The sequence below is a fragment of the Manis pentadactyla genome, chromosome 4, assembly GCF_030020395.1.
Source record: "Manis pentadactyla isolate mManPen7 chromosome 4, mManPen7.hap1, whole genome shotgun sequence".
Lineage (NCBI taxonomy): Eukaryota > Metazoa > Chordata > Mammalia > Pholidota > Manidae > Manis > Manis pentadactyla.
The window spans coordinates 24,473,431-24,491,737 of record NC_080022.1 but is presented as its reverse complement, the minus strand read 5'-3'; the positions used below and the strand labels follow the sequence as shown (position 1 = coordinate 24,491,737).

Below are 18,307 nucleotides of genomic sequence, written 5' to 3'. Positions count from 1 at the left end.
ACAGTCAAAAACTGTCTTCTGAACAACTCTTCTAGAAACCAGAGACTAGCTTAAGGATGTTATAAACAAAATAAAACCCATCAGCATGGGGTTATGTAGAAAAGCAATTTATTCCATTATAAGCACTTACACAGTTAGTCATGAAGAGTAACAGGCCTGCTGGTGAAACAGGTCACCCAAAATAGAGATGGTATCAAACTAGTGGTCAAAGACTAACTCCTAAAAAAAAAAAAAAAGCAACTCTTAACCAGGATTAATTTAATTTTAAAACAAATACAAGCTATTGATTCACTCTTTTCTCAACTTAACTGGACAGTCTACCTGTGGTACAACTGTCAGGTAAAAACATACATCTTTACAACTTGGTGGTCCCAAGTTTTTTTTTTTTTAAAAAACCATTTCACAGAAAGGAAAGAAATAATATGAAAACAGCTCAAGAAATACACTAACAAGCAAAAATATACGGGGCAAGAGGAACAAGTAAGTTATGACTTAACTGAAGAAATTGAGAGGAAACTGGTCTACATAGGAAAATGTGCATCCTGGAAAGTCAAGTGTGAAGATTTTAGAGTAGGAATTTATGTGACTTGAATCTCCCCTATTTCCTGAATAAAAATGACATCTTGCAGTATAGTATTTATACTTCATGGCTCAGACACCTACCTCACTTGGCTTTATTCTTTACTCACTCTAGCCTTTATTTAAATGGGTCTGAAAAACCAGGGGATATAGCCTAAGAAGAAAAATAACCACACACAGTATTCCCCTTTTTGTGGCTAGTTTAGACCTTTGTTACTAAAAAATTCCTTAAGAAAATTTAAATATAAGCAAGCCAGTGGCTTTGATGAATCAAATCCCCCAGTTAATATTTAGAAAACACCCTGTTTGGGCCAATGGCATTGGCTGATGGTACCTATTGTAGAGGGACAGCCAAACAAGGTCTGTGTCTCAAAACCAGTGTTAGATCAATCTCAGGGTGGAGAGGAAAAAAGGGGAGTCTAAAATCACAAGAACCGCAGACATATCTAGGACCCTTGTCCTTCTGGATCCACGCTTCCTTCAGGGTCTTCATCATTATAAATGTTCTCTGCCTGCCCAAGAAACAAGAAAAAGAGAGGAGTATTTAGTAAACATAAAGGCCACTTCTCGAAGTTAAGGTTTAAAAGTAGATTAGACCAGCGAGAGAGATTGTGGGCCATACAGTCTCTGTTTCAACTATTCAATTCTGTAGTTGCTAGATGAAAACAGCATAGACAATATGCAAATGAATGGGTATGGCTGTGTTCCCATAAAAACAGGCAGCTGCCCACAAGCCAACCTCCTTGGATTAGGACATTTCCACAAAACTGAAGTATGCTTATCATTTGTCTTCATACTCAACCTTCCTAAGTCCTTTTACAGGACATTACTCATAATGGTTAAAAAGTAAAAACACAGATGTCCATCAACTGACCAATGGATAAATACAATTATATAACCATGCAATGGAAGATTATTTGGCAATAAAAAAACCCTAGCTACATATGGTATGATTTCACTTATACTAATAATGTCCAGAACAGGCAAAATCCAAAGGAAGTTAGATTGGTGGCTGTCTATTCCTAGGTGGGCTGGAAAAATATGGGGAGTGTGGTGGCAAATGGGTATAGGGTTTCTTTTTGGGGTAACTGTTTTGATGGCTGCACAGTTCTGTGAATATATTAAAAATCAGTGAACTGTGCATTAAAAATAAAGGGAGACCCTCCCCCTCCGACCAAAACCATAATGTTCCAAGTCTCGACTTACAAGCATTAAAAGGTATTCCTCTTGCATAAAGTAAACTCTACTTCTATTAGTTGATGAACTACCTATATTCAAAAGCATAATCTTAAATACAGAAACCACTTTCATTTGGGCAAAATTTACTGTACTTGCTTAGCATCTGCTATGCACAAATCACTAGGCTAGGTGCTGCAAGATGGGATCATCTTGTCTTCAAAGAGCTACGATCTGACTGCAGAGGTAAGGAATCCATGTAATTGTGTGATGTTTTCTGACAACAAACATTTCCCCTGACACAAACTACCTGGAGGTAGCGTCAAGACTCCACAGGTCCAAGGACTGTGACTAAGGACTCAGTGTCCCACAAGAATGTCCTCACTTCAGAGGACAGTGTCAAGCCCTGACTGCCAATGCTACCCATGCACCCCTATCCAACCTGGCTTTAAATTGGGGGGTTCCCACAACATCCCCTTAGTTTTGATAATCTTCTGGAATGACTCACATAACTCAATAAAACGCTTTACTTACTATCACTGGGTTAATACACAAAGGTTACAACTCAGGAACAGCCAAATGGAAGAGATGCATAGAGCAAGGCAGGCACGGAGCACAGGGTTTCTGTGCCCTCTCCAAATGGTACCAGTATATTTACCAACCCAGAAGCTCATCAAATCAAGAGCTTCTTATAGAGCCTTTTCAAATATTTGTATAGAGTCACCCCCCCACCCTGTGGGTGAGCAGGACTAAAAGTTACAACTCTCTAATCATATGCTTGGTCTTTCAGGAGACCATCCTCATCCTGAGGCTATCTCAGGGTCCCCTAAGTCACCTCCTTAGCCTAACCTCAAGTATGGCCAAAAGGAGCTCCTTACAAATATCAAGAGATTCCTACCACTCAGGAAATCCCAATGTTTTGAGGAACTCTGTGCCAGAAACTTGGACAAACACAAAATATTTACTTATTAAATCACAGTAATTCTTAAAACAAAAAACCAACAACAAAAACACAAATAAATTTACAACCTGGCCTGGAGGTGATGTAGTTTAATTTCCTACAACATTCCCACAACAACTACTAAAATACCTTTGACAGGCTATTCAAAGCAGCCCATTTCACTTTCCTGCCAGAGCTCTTAACCTCCTATATACATTTTATGTGCTTGTATTACAAGGGAAAAGCTGAAGTGGATTTTCTGTTTACACATAATAAATCCTTACCTTAAAAAACTGAAATACCGAAAGATATAAAGAAATCAAGGAAATCAAGAACTCCCTAAAATATACCAACCATATTTTGGCAAACAGCCTTTTGTTTAATGCCATGAATATCTTATAAAACGAAGCATAGTTCTTTTTGACAGATAATATTCCAAAGTAAGGAAGTAGTATATAATTTATTAATTAACCTCATAGGCTGTAAATACTTTCATTTTATTTATCTTTTATAGTGCTATTCTGTAAGAAAGGTCTGATTATCAAAATGTGCCTCTTCAGGGTGAGCCAAAAACTTTCCTCTGGAACTTATTCCTGGGTCTAGATCTACCCTCAAACACCAAAAGTTAAAAATATACATAAACACAAAATTTACCATCTTAACCTAAGCATACAGTTCAGTGGCACTAGGACCATTCAGCTGTGTGCTAACTATCACCACCATCCATCTCCAGAATGCAACTGTTTCTTATATTGCTATATAGTAGACATTATATTATCATCAGGCATCAGACCCATGAACAATACGGTTAGGGGTGTCAACCCCCCCACAATAGAGAATCTGAATTAAACTTTTGACTCCCCACCAAAACTTTATTATTAATAGCCTATTGATGACCAGAAAAGTCTTAACCAATAACACTGTCACACATATTTTATACATAATTACTAAGTTTTTTTCCAAACTGTTACAATCTCAAAAAAAATTTCCAATGTTATTTATTGAAAAGAATCCACATATAAGCCAACCCATGCAGTTCAAACCCATGTTGTTTACAGTCATCTTTATTAAATTACAAGCACTCTGAAAATTCAAAGAAGGGTGATCACCTCTAACTGGGTGTATAAAGAAGGAAATGTTTGAAATCTAATAGTTTAATGAAGAAACGGTAATGTTCTGGTGCTGTACTAGGCATGTTCACAAGCACTGTCAAGGGAATGACCATTCCTAAAGATTCAACTGCTAACAACGAGATAGAACAGGAGGCAAACCAACAACCACTATAACAGTCCAGCAAGGGATAATGAGACCCTGGCCACATAACTAGGGTGGGAAGGAGAAAAAGGAAAGTTGGGCATCTGTTTGTATTTGCAGGATGAGTACAGATAGAAGAAAGAGTGCAAGAACAGACAAGCTAAAATCTGGTAAGTGAACTGGACTTAGAGGTGAATAGATAATGGAGAAGTCTTTGAATTTTCAGTCTGGTGAGCTGTGGGAACACTGAAGCTGTACAGAAACAGGAAAGTCAGGAGGAAAGGGGAGCAAGGAAAAGTTTGGTTTCATTTAGTTGAGTTTCAAATACCAGTGGGACAACTAGGTAAACATAAAGAGCAGGCAGTAGGAAATGATAATATGCAGACTGAGGAGTAAACTGAAGTGTTATCAATTGTATTCATGACATATAAATTTGAAGTGAGACAACGTCTCATTCATCTAATCTCTCCCAAATAAATGACTAAAGACTTACCATTTGCCACACTTGCATGATATTGTCTTCTGATACAGAACAAATCACCCAAGGTTCATTGGGATTCCAGGAGAAATCAGATATCTTGGCAGTGTGACCACCATGAATAAACTGAAAGAGGGAGGAAAACAAAGATATGAAAAGCAGATAGAGGACAATAAATTACACACTATTTCAATACTTCTCAATGTTTGTAACATACCAACAACTCTGGTGGCCCATCTTCTGCATCTTCTGGAGATTGTTCCTCTCCAATTTTACTAGCACAAAAAGTTTTTAGAAGTTAGAACATTTACCCTAATATCCAAAGTAGAAATAAAATAACGCCACAAAGACTAACTAATACAGGCCTTACCTCAAATCCCAGACATTGAGTCTGCGATCAGTACCACTGGAAGCCAAAATAGTCTCATTGTGAGGTGACCACTGAACCTACATGTTTGAAGGACACGGCCGTCAGAAAATTGAGGGCTGGGAATTTACCCACAGAAAACAATCACTAATTCAATAAGATAATATGCACACCTATATTAAATGCATTATTTATAGTAACAAAAATATGGAAGCAACCCAAGTGCCCACTGATAGATGAATGGATAAAAATGTGGTACACATACACAACGAGTATTACTCAGCCATAAAAAAAGGAAGGAAATTCTGCCATTTGTGACAACATGGGTGGATCTAGAGGGTATCATGCTAAGTGGAATAAGCCAGGCAGAGAAAGACAGTAGCATGATCTCACTTATATGCAGAATTTAAAACACAAAACAAAAAAGACATAGACCCACGAATAAAGACAATAAGCAGTTGGTTACCACAGGAAAGGAGGTGGGGAATGGGTGAAACAGGAGAAGGGGATAAAAAGGTACAAACTAAAAACTGTAAAATAAACATAGGAATGGAAGTACAACATAGAGAATGTAACTAATAATGTTAATACACTGGTATGATAATGGGGTAACTACACTTATGTGGCATCTAGTAATGTATTACTGAGCCACTTTCTTCTACATCTGAAACCAATATAATACTGTCTATCAATTTTATTCTAAATTTTTTAAAAATCGAGGGAAAAATACCTAAATATAATTTTAACCATTTAAAAAATTTGAAAACAGGAGGGATGAAGTTCAAGTGTTTTAGACACTATGGTTATGGTTAAAACTGACAACTAAATAAGATCACTTCTTGGATGAAAATAACCTATCACTAGACATAGGATATGTTCTACTTTATATTATACTTTTGAAGATTCCATCTTATTTATTCTTATTTAATTTTGGCTTCTAGCCAAGTATAATTAAATTGACCTAAAAACTAAAGTATGGAACATATATACACAATATTTTCCCAAGTACAAATTATGAATTCAATATTGCACATAAGAGTGACTAAAAAGGACTTCTTACAAGGACTTAATTAAAAGCCACTCTAAATGTAACAATCACATATTGTTACACTGTTTGGTAAGAAGTCCCGGCTTCATGGTAACAGATAAGAGGACATTAGTGACCAGTATTTAGGGATGAATTTGAATACTCGCCAGGCAAGAACACCTGTACAAGCCAAGTACAAAGAGATAGGTTAAAATAGACAAAATGTTCACTGGACCAGGCTGACAAGGAGAAAACAAGGTTAAGAGATTAAGTGCATAGCAGTATGACTCACTAGAGCCCTGTTCAGATGCCACATTCAAACTCTAATTTTGACCACTCATAGGTTCTTAACATTTGACAAAATGGGTCTTTTCTCACTATAAAATCTTAATCTCTTTGACAGCAGAGACTATGTAATGTAATAGCTCACAGTGCCCTAGCAGTAAACTCTGAACATAGTATAACAATTATTACTTGAATTGAGACAGAGCTTTGCATGTTAAGAAAGGAGTTTAGAAAACATGGAGCACTTCAGGCTTGAACTGCAAAATCAACAGGCAAGTTCTGGAAATAAGGGAGGAGACAATTGTCAAGAAGAAGGCCGATAAAATAATCAGGCACTGGTTTTCTCAATATCTCAAGAATGTCAGTGGTTAATGATCAGTTTGAGAAAGTATAGAAACAACAGGATAAACAATCCCAAATCCTTAAGAGATTAGTTTAGGCATATAGATTACTATTTCTTATAACAATGGGATAAAGCACAAGGGAGCCTACTAAAAAAAAAAAAAAAAAGAAAGAAAAAACCGTTGGTCTCTCTTACTTGGAATATTTCATCCTTATGTGATTCAAAGGAATGCAACTTAAGTTTCAGATTTCTCAGATCCCACAAGGCAACAGTCTACATACAAAAAGGAAAGCAAGATCAATAATTTTTTAATAAGAAAAAAGGAAACCCCTAACTAAAAGACCTCTATATATTTAAAAGAAGCCAGAAAAATTCATCCTATGGTTTCTCTTAAAATAAATCAAACTGACCTTGTCAGCTGATCCTGTGGCAAGAATGAACTCACTGTAAGGATTGAAAGAAAGGCAGTTCACTTCAGCAGTGTGAGCATCAACTGAGTGGCTTGGTTTGGAAGTATTGTTTGAACGGGTATCCCAGCTTTAGTTAAAAAAAGAAAAAAAGGAAAAGGGATAGAGCTTTAAATGGGTAACTATGCATCAAACTTAGATAACATATGAAAAAAATTTTTTTAGGGGATTCACTTACATCATAAGTTTTTGATCATCAGCAACTGATCCAAACAGAGACTCATGGAGCAGATGCCAGGAAACATCTTCTACTACTGCTGTATGCCCTGTAAAGATGGTCTTCGCATCCACAACTTTTCCTTCCTTTGGAACAGCACTGATGTCCCACAGACAGATGGTCTTAAATGTAAAATTAACTGTTATATAAAAGGAAGATTATCACTTCCCCTCACGCCCCAGAAAAGAAACCAACTAACAACTAGCCCAGATTTGCTTCAAAATGAGGATACGCACATGGTCGTCTGAAGCACTAAGTAAATGCCCACTGAGATTTGGGTTCCAAGAAAGCCCATAGCCTTCCTTCTGATGTCCACGGAGACGCAAGTCTGGATTGCACTCTCCAGAAGGGTCTGCAAAGTAACAGACACATCAAGACCATCCAGTTCACTGCCTCTTTGGGTCTACAAGCATAACAGAATTTCCATCAAGAGGTCTACAGCTCTTAATATTTATAAACAATACAGACCCATTAAGACCAAGTATGTAATGCTTAAGCTGCACCATCATTTTGTTCTATTTAAAGAAGCATTTTTTCCTCCTAGGGAAGCATGAAGAAAGAGTATCCACATCTATCAGTATTAAGTCACCAGATGTTAAATTACACAAAAAAATTGAACTCAGACTGAGGACAACAGACTAATCCCATAGTGACTCATTATTTGTATTTGAAGAAGGCAGGTACCTGGTTTAGAAGGATGTTTCGTATAGTCAAAAACAAGAACATCACTGGATGGAGTCTTTGTTGCAATGATGCAAGGGTTCTGGGGCATATAACGTGCCCTATTTACTTCTCCTTCATGGTTGATCTTGATTTCTATTTCAATTTTTCCACTAACTGAGCCAAAACCTCCAAATTCTGTAAATAAGATAATTGCAAATGAAGACAAAGAGTTACTCTATATATATGCCACTCAAAGTATGACATGGGCAAGGCTTTTTATAAGTGAACTGGTATAATATAAGAAGTAATCTAGACATTTATTAGCACTATAAAGTGCTTGAATTTTACCACAGCCATACATAGTAGGAAAGACAGTTATTATTCCCCCAAATTTTACCCTGGAAACAGAAGCCTAGAGTACCTAGTTTGTTCATGTGACATGACTACAGTTAAAACCTAAAATAAATCCCTATTTTTGATTCCTAGCTTAGTATCCTTTTGGCTATACTATAATGGCTCTAGCTAGTTATAATATATTACTATCTAAAATAAGGAACACTACCAACCCACTTCAAAAGTAGGTTCTTAATAAGCAATTTTCAAATCTTAAAGTACCCAAAGTGAGCTTAATAAGTAAAACCTAAGTAACTATGTTAATGAATATTAAGTACAAAGTGTGCTAGGTACTACTGAGTCCCTCTATACCATTCACTTGAAGCTCTTGTCTGATATCACCTTTCTGAAATATCACACTGTATCTTCTTCCTGCGCCACTTCTCTTAGGTGAGGGGGGAAAAAAAGTTAGTTCCATTTTTCTGACCTCCCACCCCTCCAATTATACTTGCCAACCATAGTCCTTAGTTCAAATAACCATGTAGGCAAGGACTAGAGAAAAAATCTGAAATTCACATTTGACTATTGTATGCATTTTAGTTCTCCCAAGTTCCATTATAAAATGTATAACGTAATTAATGATTATATAAATCTTGGCAAAGCAATATATAAACAAAGATAGTTAATGATTACTCAAAAGAATTATACTAAGGAACCTAAGAGAAGGTTAGACCTTGGCCAAACTGATTCTGCCATTTACTAGCTGGTGGACTCTGAGAAGGCTTTTAATTTCTCTGAGTCTCAAATATCTTATCCATAAAGCAAAGTTATGAGATTAACTTGTAAATAAAAGTGTTGTTACTTGTTATACAAGTGTAACACTTTGAAAGACAAAAATCTTTTCAGAAAGCAAGGTCATAGATGGGTAATATGGTTGACAGATTAGGTGACCTTTAGCTTCCAAATAACTTCTAAGAAATGAAAACCTAAAGTTGAAAAAACTCTTGAGGAGGAAAAAAAACCTGTATTAAGCTCATTTTTCCCCAGAACTCTAGACCAGGAGCAATTACAATGTGAACAAGAAGGCATGACATAATACATGATCTCAAAGAACTTTTAGTTCAAACCCAGAGAGAGAAGAATACAACTACAGATGACGACAACAAAACCTAATGGCCAGAAAAGGGGTACCAAAAACAAGGGAGGTGCAGTAGCTGGCACAGAGCCTGAGCAAGGGGTAATCAACTACATAATGCAGGTTATTTTGGTATTGGATATATACTAAACAGAGGGCCTCCCTAGCTGTGAAGTACAGTAAGAAGTCAGCTTAGAGGACTCACAGTTGATTTTATGAACATGAGGATTTATCAATTTAAAAAATAATTCAGGTTTCCCAAGTTGGTAAAGTCAAAGGCGAAATTTGAAGTAGGAAAGAAAAATTAAGGTATTAATGTACAGTAAGTTAAGTGACTATCAAGGTCCAACTTTATTTCTCTTTTGTTTGCTTCTTTCAATATAAAACACTATTTAAAAAATGAGGTAGGACATAATGAACAGTAGTTAAAAAATGAGGTAGAAAGCACTATTATGTCCCTCCCAACCAATACTCTCCCCACAAATCTAGGTAACTAGCATTCTGATTTCTACCACAAGCCACTTTTTGAGCCCCCAAATGTTCAAAACCAATTCCCCAATAAGTTGTTACAGATAAATTTGGTGATCTGAAAATCTTGGTAACAAAGCCAGAAGTAAAATTCTGTATTTTATCTAGAATGTGGCAATAGGCAGCTGAATCTAATATAAACGTACAAATTATTAATATAAAAACAGGCCTAAGCCAGTTTTTATAGTTCTTTCATTTTGAAGATTCAATGATCTTTGAAGCTGTCTGCTATCAATAAGTGGACCTCAAAATTAAATCAGGCCACGTAGATGGTAATTGATTACAGTAGTTCAATCTGAGAGTCTAGGACATTTCATCTAAGAGCAAGGGGAGACTAGGAAGCTATCTACCTAACACCACCCAAGAAACTTAAAATGAAGATATACCTACTTCCACCTCTGTTGAGACCATATGAAGGGAGCACTGCTCCCCCCCACAATTAAATCACCAAGCCTATCCAGTGACCTAAGATTTGCTGAGGGTGGGGGTCAGAGGTGAGAGGCTGCAAAATGAAGAGGAAGGAATGAGATGAAATGCCATATAACCTTAGGGTAAGTTACAAAACCATCTATGAGTATCAGTTTCCTTGTGAGAATTGAACAGGGTGATTTACATGGTTGTATACATTACTGACATTTTTAGTTGTTCCTCTATTATTAAGCATTAGTAAGAGGGATAAAAATATCATTCAAACATACAAGTGTAGTAGTTGGATGCCACTCAAAACACTTGGTCACCAGAAATAATCTGAATATATATGTTAAAAAATGTTGTTTAAATACCAGAAGAGAAAATGGATTAGTCAGCAGACGGTTGTTTTTTTAAACTGCTAACCACTTAAAAATAAGCCTCGATTCCTATTCCATACCGAATGTCAAAACAAGTAACAAATAGATTAAGGTTTTAATGGTCAAAACATAAAAGTAATAGAAAACAACAGCTAAATATTTAAAAATCTTGAAATGATGAGGTCTTTCAAAGAATGTTACAAAATCTGAGGGACATCAGAGGAAAGTTGGGCAAGTGAAATAAGACTTTAGTATTAAGTCCAATGTTGGCAAGGGCATGGAGAAACAAATACACTGGCTACGGAAGGGTTGTCAATCTTTTTTGGAGGGCAATTTAACAGGATCAATTATATCTGAAACTGTTCTTGTCCTTTGATCAGCATTCCACTTAGAAAGTTATTCTTATGCAAGATATATTTATGTAAGAACGGCTTTTGAAGCCAAAATTTTGGAAAGCACTTAAATGTCAACAAATACAGGATGGTTAATTGTGGCATAATATACAGTTATCAATAGGAAATAGATCCATATGCTCACACAAAAAGAAGTCCAAGATACATCAGGCCAGAAAAACATTCTATGGCTGTATACCCAGTACCAAGAAAAAAGCCCTGCTTGCAGTAAGTACTCAACATAATTGTTCAACAAGTGATCAAATAAATGGGATAATCATTCAGAAAACTATCAACTTCATCTATGGGGGATAGGCTTATGGCAGGGAGGGGGCATATTGTTTTATATTTGCTTTCATTTTTAAAATAACTTACTACATTACCAGAGTATTTCCTTTGTGATTTAATTACCAAAAATCCTATTTAAGGGCAATATATCTTCATTTAACAGAAAGGAAACCGAGGCACAGAGAAGGCTAAATGATTTACTTAAAACCACACAGCTAGCAAGTGGCACAACAGGTCTCAGAGTTTTTCCCCATCACTGATGCCTACACAGATCATATCCTGCAGTTACACACTTGGGTCAGTGATACAGTATCATTTTTGTGGACCTTTATCTTAATAATTTATTTTGCATACCATGTCACCCTAAGCCAAATATGTAATGATAAAAGAAATAACTGTATGCAACAACATGGACGGAGCTAGAGGGTATTATGCTCAGTGAAATAAGCCAGGTGGAGAAAGACAAGTATCAAATGATTTCACTCATCTGTTGAGTATAACAACAAAGAAAAAACTGAAGAAACAAAACAGCAGCAGACTCACAGAACTCAGTTATCAAAGGAAAAGGGACTGGGGAGGATGGGTGGGAAGGGAGGGAGAAGGGGAAAAATGGGGCATTACAATCAGCACACATAATGTAGGGGGGTGGGGACATGGGGAAGACAGTATATACAGAGAAGACAAGTAGTGATTCTACAGCATCTTACTACGCTGATGGACAGTGACTGTAATGGGGTATGTGGGGGGTCTTGATAACAGGGGGAGTCTACTAACCATAATGTTGTTCAAGTGATTGTACATTTAACGGTATCAACATACATACATACATACATTAAAAAAAAAGGGACTGTACATTACACAATACTGTGGAATAACTGGAGCCCAAAAGACTTAGATACAAGAATGGATTTTGCTAATCTGGAGAAATTTAAGAAACAATACATCCATTTTTTAGAGCACAAATCTCGACTGGAGTCCATCTTCTACCTCCTGGTAGCAATTTGAATTCAAGGACAGTAATAAAGGAAACTCACTGATTTCAGCTCTTTTGAAAGGGAAAGAATAATTATTTCATGAACAGTTAAACCCTTAGGCTGCCTCCTAAAAATAGAATATAATTGTGTGGCTCATTTAGTTTTATACACATAACAAGGGTCATGGTTAAGTCATTTCTACCACTTTAACCCTGGAAAGGGCAATTTAAAAGTGGAAAGGCCACTTTCTCAATTTTCCGCCCCATTATTGCCCCTGTAAAAAACGGTGTGAAATATTTTCCTCACACGATAAAAGTTTTAATAGCACACATATCCTGTATATTAACATATGCTATGTGTATCTACACCTTACACATTCAAAAAATAAAACCATTTTCTCTCTCTCACACACACTATACTCGAAGAACCAATTTTCACCCCCTTAGGGGTAGGGGCAATATCTCCCAAACTGAGAATGCATGCACACAGAGCAATATATGGTGGATTTTTTTGCTTCTTTCAATTCTAGAAATTCTCCACCACCCCACCACCAAATTAGTACAGGCAGGTTTACAGAAAAGGTACAGAATGAAGTTATGTGTTAGGTATGTCTTCTGACATCAGTATTTATACTGCAAATTCAGGCTTCCTAAAGCTTAAACTCTTGTTTCTAACTTGACAACGCTTTTTCAAACTGTAGATCCTTTTTGTGATAACTCAAAGATATGAAAGACAACCCATATGTCATTCCTTCTTTCACCTTTTAAGATTCCTACCTCCTTTCTCACTGTCGTAGTGTGAAGCATCAAACTGGGCATCATCATTAGGGAGCTGCACACTAGCTATCACAAGATGATTTTGTTCATCCGATGTGTGTGTCCCCAGGACAAGTCGATGGATGCTGAAATCTTTCCCTTCTGGTCTGTAACAGCAATACATAGTCACTATTCAAATTAGTAACACTAAGAGAAACAACAAAGTCAAGTGATACCTATGTAAGCAAAATTATAATCAGGTTTTGAGAAGAGAAAGTTATCAAGAACCACATTTTTTACTTTAAATATATTTTCCATAGAGACAAGGGGGGACTACACAACACTTAATTTTTAAAGTATTTATTAACTTGGCCAAAAATTCAATTACTTTTGGGGAAGAGTCTAATAGAATAAAACGAGAATTACCTACTCAACCCGAGGGAAAGAAAACAGTTTTTGGGTGCATTAACCTTTGGGTTACTTCATTAGGTTAAATTTATTAAGAGGAAAGGAAATAACAGGTAAACTACTTATTCAAATATTTACTGAGTGCCTAATCAAAGCACATGTTGCTCCAAATACAATGGAAGTCAAGGATGATTAAGACATGATTCCTGTCCTCAAAAAAACCAGGGGCAATTAAGCAGTCATGTACATAGATAATTACAATACAACTCAATATATACCTGTGACCATGAAAGATATACTAAACTATGAAAATTTAGGTAAGAAAGATTACTTCTGAAATTAATGAAGTGTTCATGGAAGAGATGATACCTGAGTAGGTCTCAAAATGAGATAAAATCCAAAAAGGAGTGGATAGGGCTTTGGAAAACAGTATTCCAAGTAAAGGGAATTGAGCAGAGGGGAAAGTCTACCAAGTGTCAAATACCATGTTAATAAACACTTCATACCTTTTATCATTTAAACACCATATTAACACTGTGAAATACTTTTCCAATTTAAAGATGAAGATATTTGAGGTTTAGGAAAATTAAGCAACTTGCCTAAAATCACACAACTACTAAGGAAAAGAATGACTGAAATCCAAATCTGACTTTGGATATGGGAAAACAGTGGAAGAGAAGACTAGAAAGCAGATTGAAATCAAACTCTAGGATTCTGAATGCCAGCTTAAGGCATTCTGAACTCACACTATAAGAAACAAAGGACTATGTAAAATTTCTGAGAGACACGGCATCATTTGAAGTACCTGAGAAGGATTAATCTAACGGTGTGAAGCAGAGGCTCTTCAAGTGTAGTATCAGGATCAATAGCATCATCATCATCTGAAACTTTAGCTAGAAATGGTGTTTCTCAGATCCACTCTACACCTACTGAATCAGAAATTTGGGGTGGGGCTTAACTAAAGCTTATTACTGACTGGAAGCTGACCAACAACATAAAAAGTTGATTAACACATATATTGTATGTTATATACTATATTCTTACAATAAAGAAAGCTAGAGAAAAGAATGTTTTCAAATTGTTGCAAATCTCCAAAAAAATTTTCCAATATCTTTATCAAAAAAATCTGGTATAAGAGGGACCCATGCAGTTCAAATCTGTGTTGTTCAAGGGTCAACTGTATTTTATAATTCCTCCAGCTGGTTATGATGCACACTCAAGTTTGAGAACCCCTGGTCTAGATGGGAAAGATGCTAACACAAGTAGAATTCATCACAAATTATAAATGGACCATCAAATAGAGAAAGGGAAAAATCTAGGAAATCTCAAACCAAAGTCAACGATGATAAAGAGAAACAGCAATACTAGAAAGTTGGGGTGGGATCACCACAGAAATACACTGTTTGGAAAATGTCATGTTGGGAAAGCGAGTGAGATACTTCGGAGAAAACACTAGTAGGCAGCTGAAGATTCAGCAAGAGCTCAGAAGTTAGGTCTAGAGACAACCAACAGGAATTCCTCTGAAAAGAATTGACAAGCATTTATATCTTACACAGAAAAAGTAGAGGAAAGAAAAGAGAGTTGTCAACATAAAACTCAAATGGTGCATATAGAAGGTTAAACAAAGAACCAAAGGAAGTAGAAGAGGGAACACGAGATCACAGAACTACAACTGTATTAAAATATACTAAAAGAGGATACAAACACTAACAACCATACACAAAATATTAAAACAAACACTTGACATTAGGGATGCTTACTTGTAAGTAATACTAATCTTTTGAAAAATTAACATTGTTATATAAGAATACAAAAAAAAGGAAGGAAAAAGGCAGGGTATTTGGACCAATGTCAAATGTCGCAGTAAAGTTTTATTTACTTACCTAGATCTGCTAAAGTAGAAAGCCAAGGTAATAGTGCAGATTTCAGCCTTGGGGAATTTAGTTTAATTCTAACCTAGTTAATCACATTATACAGGAAGCTTTTAAAAAATGTGTTCCAAAATGATTCAGTATGGGGTGGCCAGTATTTGTGATCCACTAGTCCAATATAATTTAGCACATGACTACAGTAAATCTGGATCCATCATTCAACTATTTCTCATTAAGTACTCTGCCACAAGTTGCTGAACGATTTGAACACTGAGAACTCCTTACAGAAATGACTCTACCTATCCTGAACTCAAGTAATTCTGATACTCAGTTTAATATGGGTGCTCCGGGTCATGATAAAGAAGCTTACAACCTGAATTTCTAAGTATTATGGTTTTGTTTAACATCTTTAGGACAGATTGCCCCATTTTCTCATGTCATTGTAAAGGCAGCAGCCTCATTCTTAAGTTACTAATAAAACATATCAAATTTCTATTACTGGTTGAGCTGAAGCATAGCCTAATAATCAGTTTACAAATATCTTGACTTCTAAAGACCTGAGTCTTGAAGGAATTTGGTTAATTCACAATATAAATTTAAATGTTATTCTGAATAGTGAAGAACAGATTTTATAATAAAAAACCTGTTATCCCAACAGACACAATGGTTTTGCTAAAACTTTCTACTAATAAGTACTATCTAAGTTCACCTTTATCTTTGCATTGTCACTTCCTCCGGAAGCCTTTCCTGAGACCTTAATCTTTCTCCTCTGAAATTTCATCTGTGCCACTCTATTATATTCTGCTGTTAATACAGTAGTCCCCCTTAACCTCGCTTTTGGTTTCTGCGGTTTGTACTCATAGTCAACTGTGATATGGAAGCAGATGATCCTCCTCCTGAGGATAATGTCAAAAGGGCAATAGGAAGCTAACATCGCATCCACAAATCCTACATAATTCACCTCACCTCACCACACAGGCACTTTATCATCTCACTTCCTCACAAGGGTGGGTACAATACTGTATGATATTTTGAGAGAAAGATCACATTCATATCAAGTTTTATTACGATATACTGTTAAAATTATTCTACTTTATTATTAGTTGTTAATCTCTTCCTGGGACCAATTAATTAAACTTCATTGTAGATGTGTATGTATAACATAAACACATAGGGGTCCGTACTATCATTGGTTTCAGGCATCCACTGGGGATGGCCTTGGAGCATATTCCCTATAGATCAGGACTACTGTACTCATACACATGAAATAAAGGCAAGGAAGGTGTCTTATCTAAATTTATATGCCCAAATATGTGACACCTAGGAGACACTTAATAAATGTGAGGTGAAATGTTTTATCTCTTCTATTTAGAGAAAAAGCTTCCCACATGTAAGAAATATATGTGATTAATCTCTATGTATAACTCCCCTACAGGAAAACCATCCCACCTTCAGTTATTTCTAGGTATCCTAAGTATCACTCTGAAACTGCTCTTAGCACACATAATTATTAGTTTATATCTGCCTTAACTACACGGTGCTCCCTGAAGGCAGGCAACACTTCAAAACCAGCTACTAGCAAAATGACTATGAGACTCAAACGTTTTGTTTTAAAGAATTGGACTCATAATAACACTTTTTGAAAGCTGACCCTTTTCACATCATTATTTGGTCAACTATAACTATAGTATGATTATTCAATTCAGGATCAGGAAAAGAGACACATCTTCTCTTATCAGGTAAATTACAAAACTACATTCTGCGTTACTTTTTGGCCTAGAAAAAAGTCACCAATAGGTTTTGGTTACGTTCCCTCTACGGGTGACTAGAGAGCAAAGTTGGGAAGATCAATGTGAGAAATCTAGAAAGTAATGTTCAAGAGATTCACATCACCTGGTTACATCTGGAAGCCACTGCGCAGTTAAACTGGGCCACTCTAGGGCATGGGTCATCACCAAATCGTAAAGAAAAGGGGTGTTCTTTTTCCATATTTTGTACTCTTCGTTGATCACACGTTCTTCTACTGCGTCATCAAAGGCTGCTAAAAAATAAAAGCAAATTAAGTTAGCGAACACAAACGGAAAACCGCGTCAACCCTTCAAAGCCACCCGCACGGCTCCTGAGTCCTGATTCTGAAACGAAGGAGATTCTTTATCTCCCCTAGGCGGAGGTGCCAACATCCCTCAGCACCTTCGCAGGGGCGTAACTACTCTCGGGCATCCAGGCCAGACTCGGTAGCTGTTCCCGGGCCGGCGCAGGGCCTCGGGAGCACGCTCCCTTGCGCGGTTAGGTCTACGCAAACTGCGAGGAGGCCCGAGCACCGAACCCTTGGGGATACGCAGCGGTGCACGCAGAACAAGGAGAGGCGGTTAAGAACGACAGGGAGCGGGGGAAGGGCCCAAATACCCGCCGGGGCCCCCCACCGCCTGCTCCGTGCCGCGGTGACGGGCCTCCGCTCCGAAGAACTGGCGCGCCGTTAGCTCGCCCCGCGAGGCGATTTCTCACGCCTTCGACGGTGGAGACGGCACTCAGCGGAGTCGGGCCTGCCTTCACAGTTAGGCCGAGTCGAGGCCGCAGCGAAAGGCCGGCACCCCCCGCCCTCTTGGGGCGACCCCGGCACCCTCACCTTCCTTGTCAGCCATGGCGGGCAGGCAAGCCGGGGGGATCCCGGGGTCGAGCGTTGCGGGAGGGGCGGGGAGGCTGCGGGCGCTCGCTCTGCGCGCGCGGCCGCTATTGTTTCCTGCTGCCCTGCGTGAGGTCCGACTTGCGCACCTTCGCGCCAACACCGACCAATCGGAGTGCAGAGATCGGCCGGGTAGGCGGGGAAACTGCATTCACAGCCTATCCGGAGGCGCGAAGTCTCTTTCCGCGGGTCCGAAGCGCGCGCTCCGCCCCTGTCCCCGTACAGCCTGGAGCTGACTGCCTTCGATTGCGCGCGCGCGGAGTTGCTGGGAGTGCGCCCTCCAGGGGTCACGTGAGGTTTAATCCGCACTCCCCTGGGGGCAGCCATTTTCTTAAAGGCTGTTAGGCTCGCGTTCC

At 37.8% G+C, this 18,307-nt stretch overlaps 1 protein-coding gene across 2 annotated transcripts; it reads right to left on the bottom strand.

The window, feature by feature from the left end:
* Positions 1 to 91: 91 nt before the first annotated feature.
* RBBP4 (RB binding protein 4, chromatin remodeling factor) lies at positions 92 to 18,056 on the bottom strand. Of its 2 annotated transcripts, none has more exons than XM_036885264.2 (12): positions 17,895 to 18,056; positions 17,162 to 17,306; positions 13,011 to 13,156; positions 7,818 to 7,991; positions 7,370 to 7,485; positions 7,095 to 7,255; positions 6,860 to 6,986; positions 6,645 to 6,722; positions 4,798 to 4,874; positions 4,645 to 4,702; positions 4,443 to 4,553; positions 92 to 1,091 (listed from the first exon to the last, which is right to left on the bottom strand). In XM_036885264.2, exons 1-12 carry the CDS (start codon positions 17,908 to 17,910, stop codon positions 1,026 to 1,028), a joined length of 1,275 nt encoding a protein of 424 aa, XP_036741159.1. In that variant the 5' UTR covers positions 17,911 to 18,056; the 3' UTR covers positions 92 to 1,025. The 2 variants fall into 2 exon arrangements, with proteins under 2 accessions (XP_036741159.1, XP_036741158.1); XM_036885263.2 differs by having other exon boundaries at positions 17,162 to 17,309; positions 17,895 to 18,055.
* Positions 18,057 to 18,307: the final 251 nt, after the last annotated feature.

Excerpts from the sequence above, each read along its gene's own strand:
- RBBP4 (XM_036885263.2), bottom strand. Across the intron at positions 6,723-6,859 it reads CCACAGGATCAGCTGACAAG|ACTGTTGCCTTGTGGGATCT; the intron begins GTCAGTTTGATT and ends TTTTGTATGTAG. Across the intron at positions 4,554-4,644 it reads ATGGGCCACCAGAGTTGTTG|TTTATTCATGGTGGTCACAC; the intron begins GTATGTTACAAA and ends TCCCTCTTTCAG.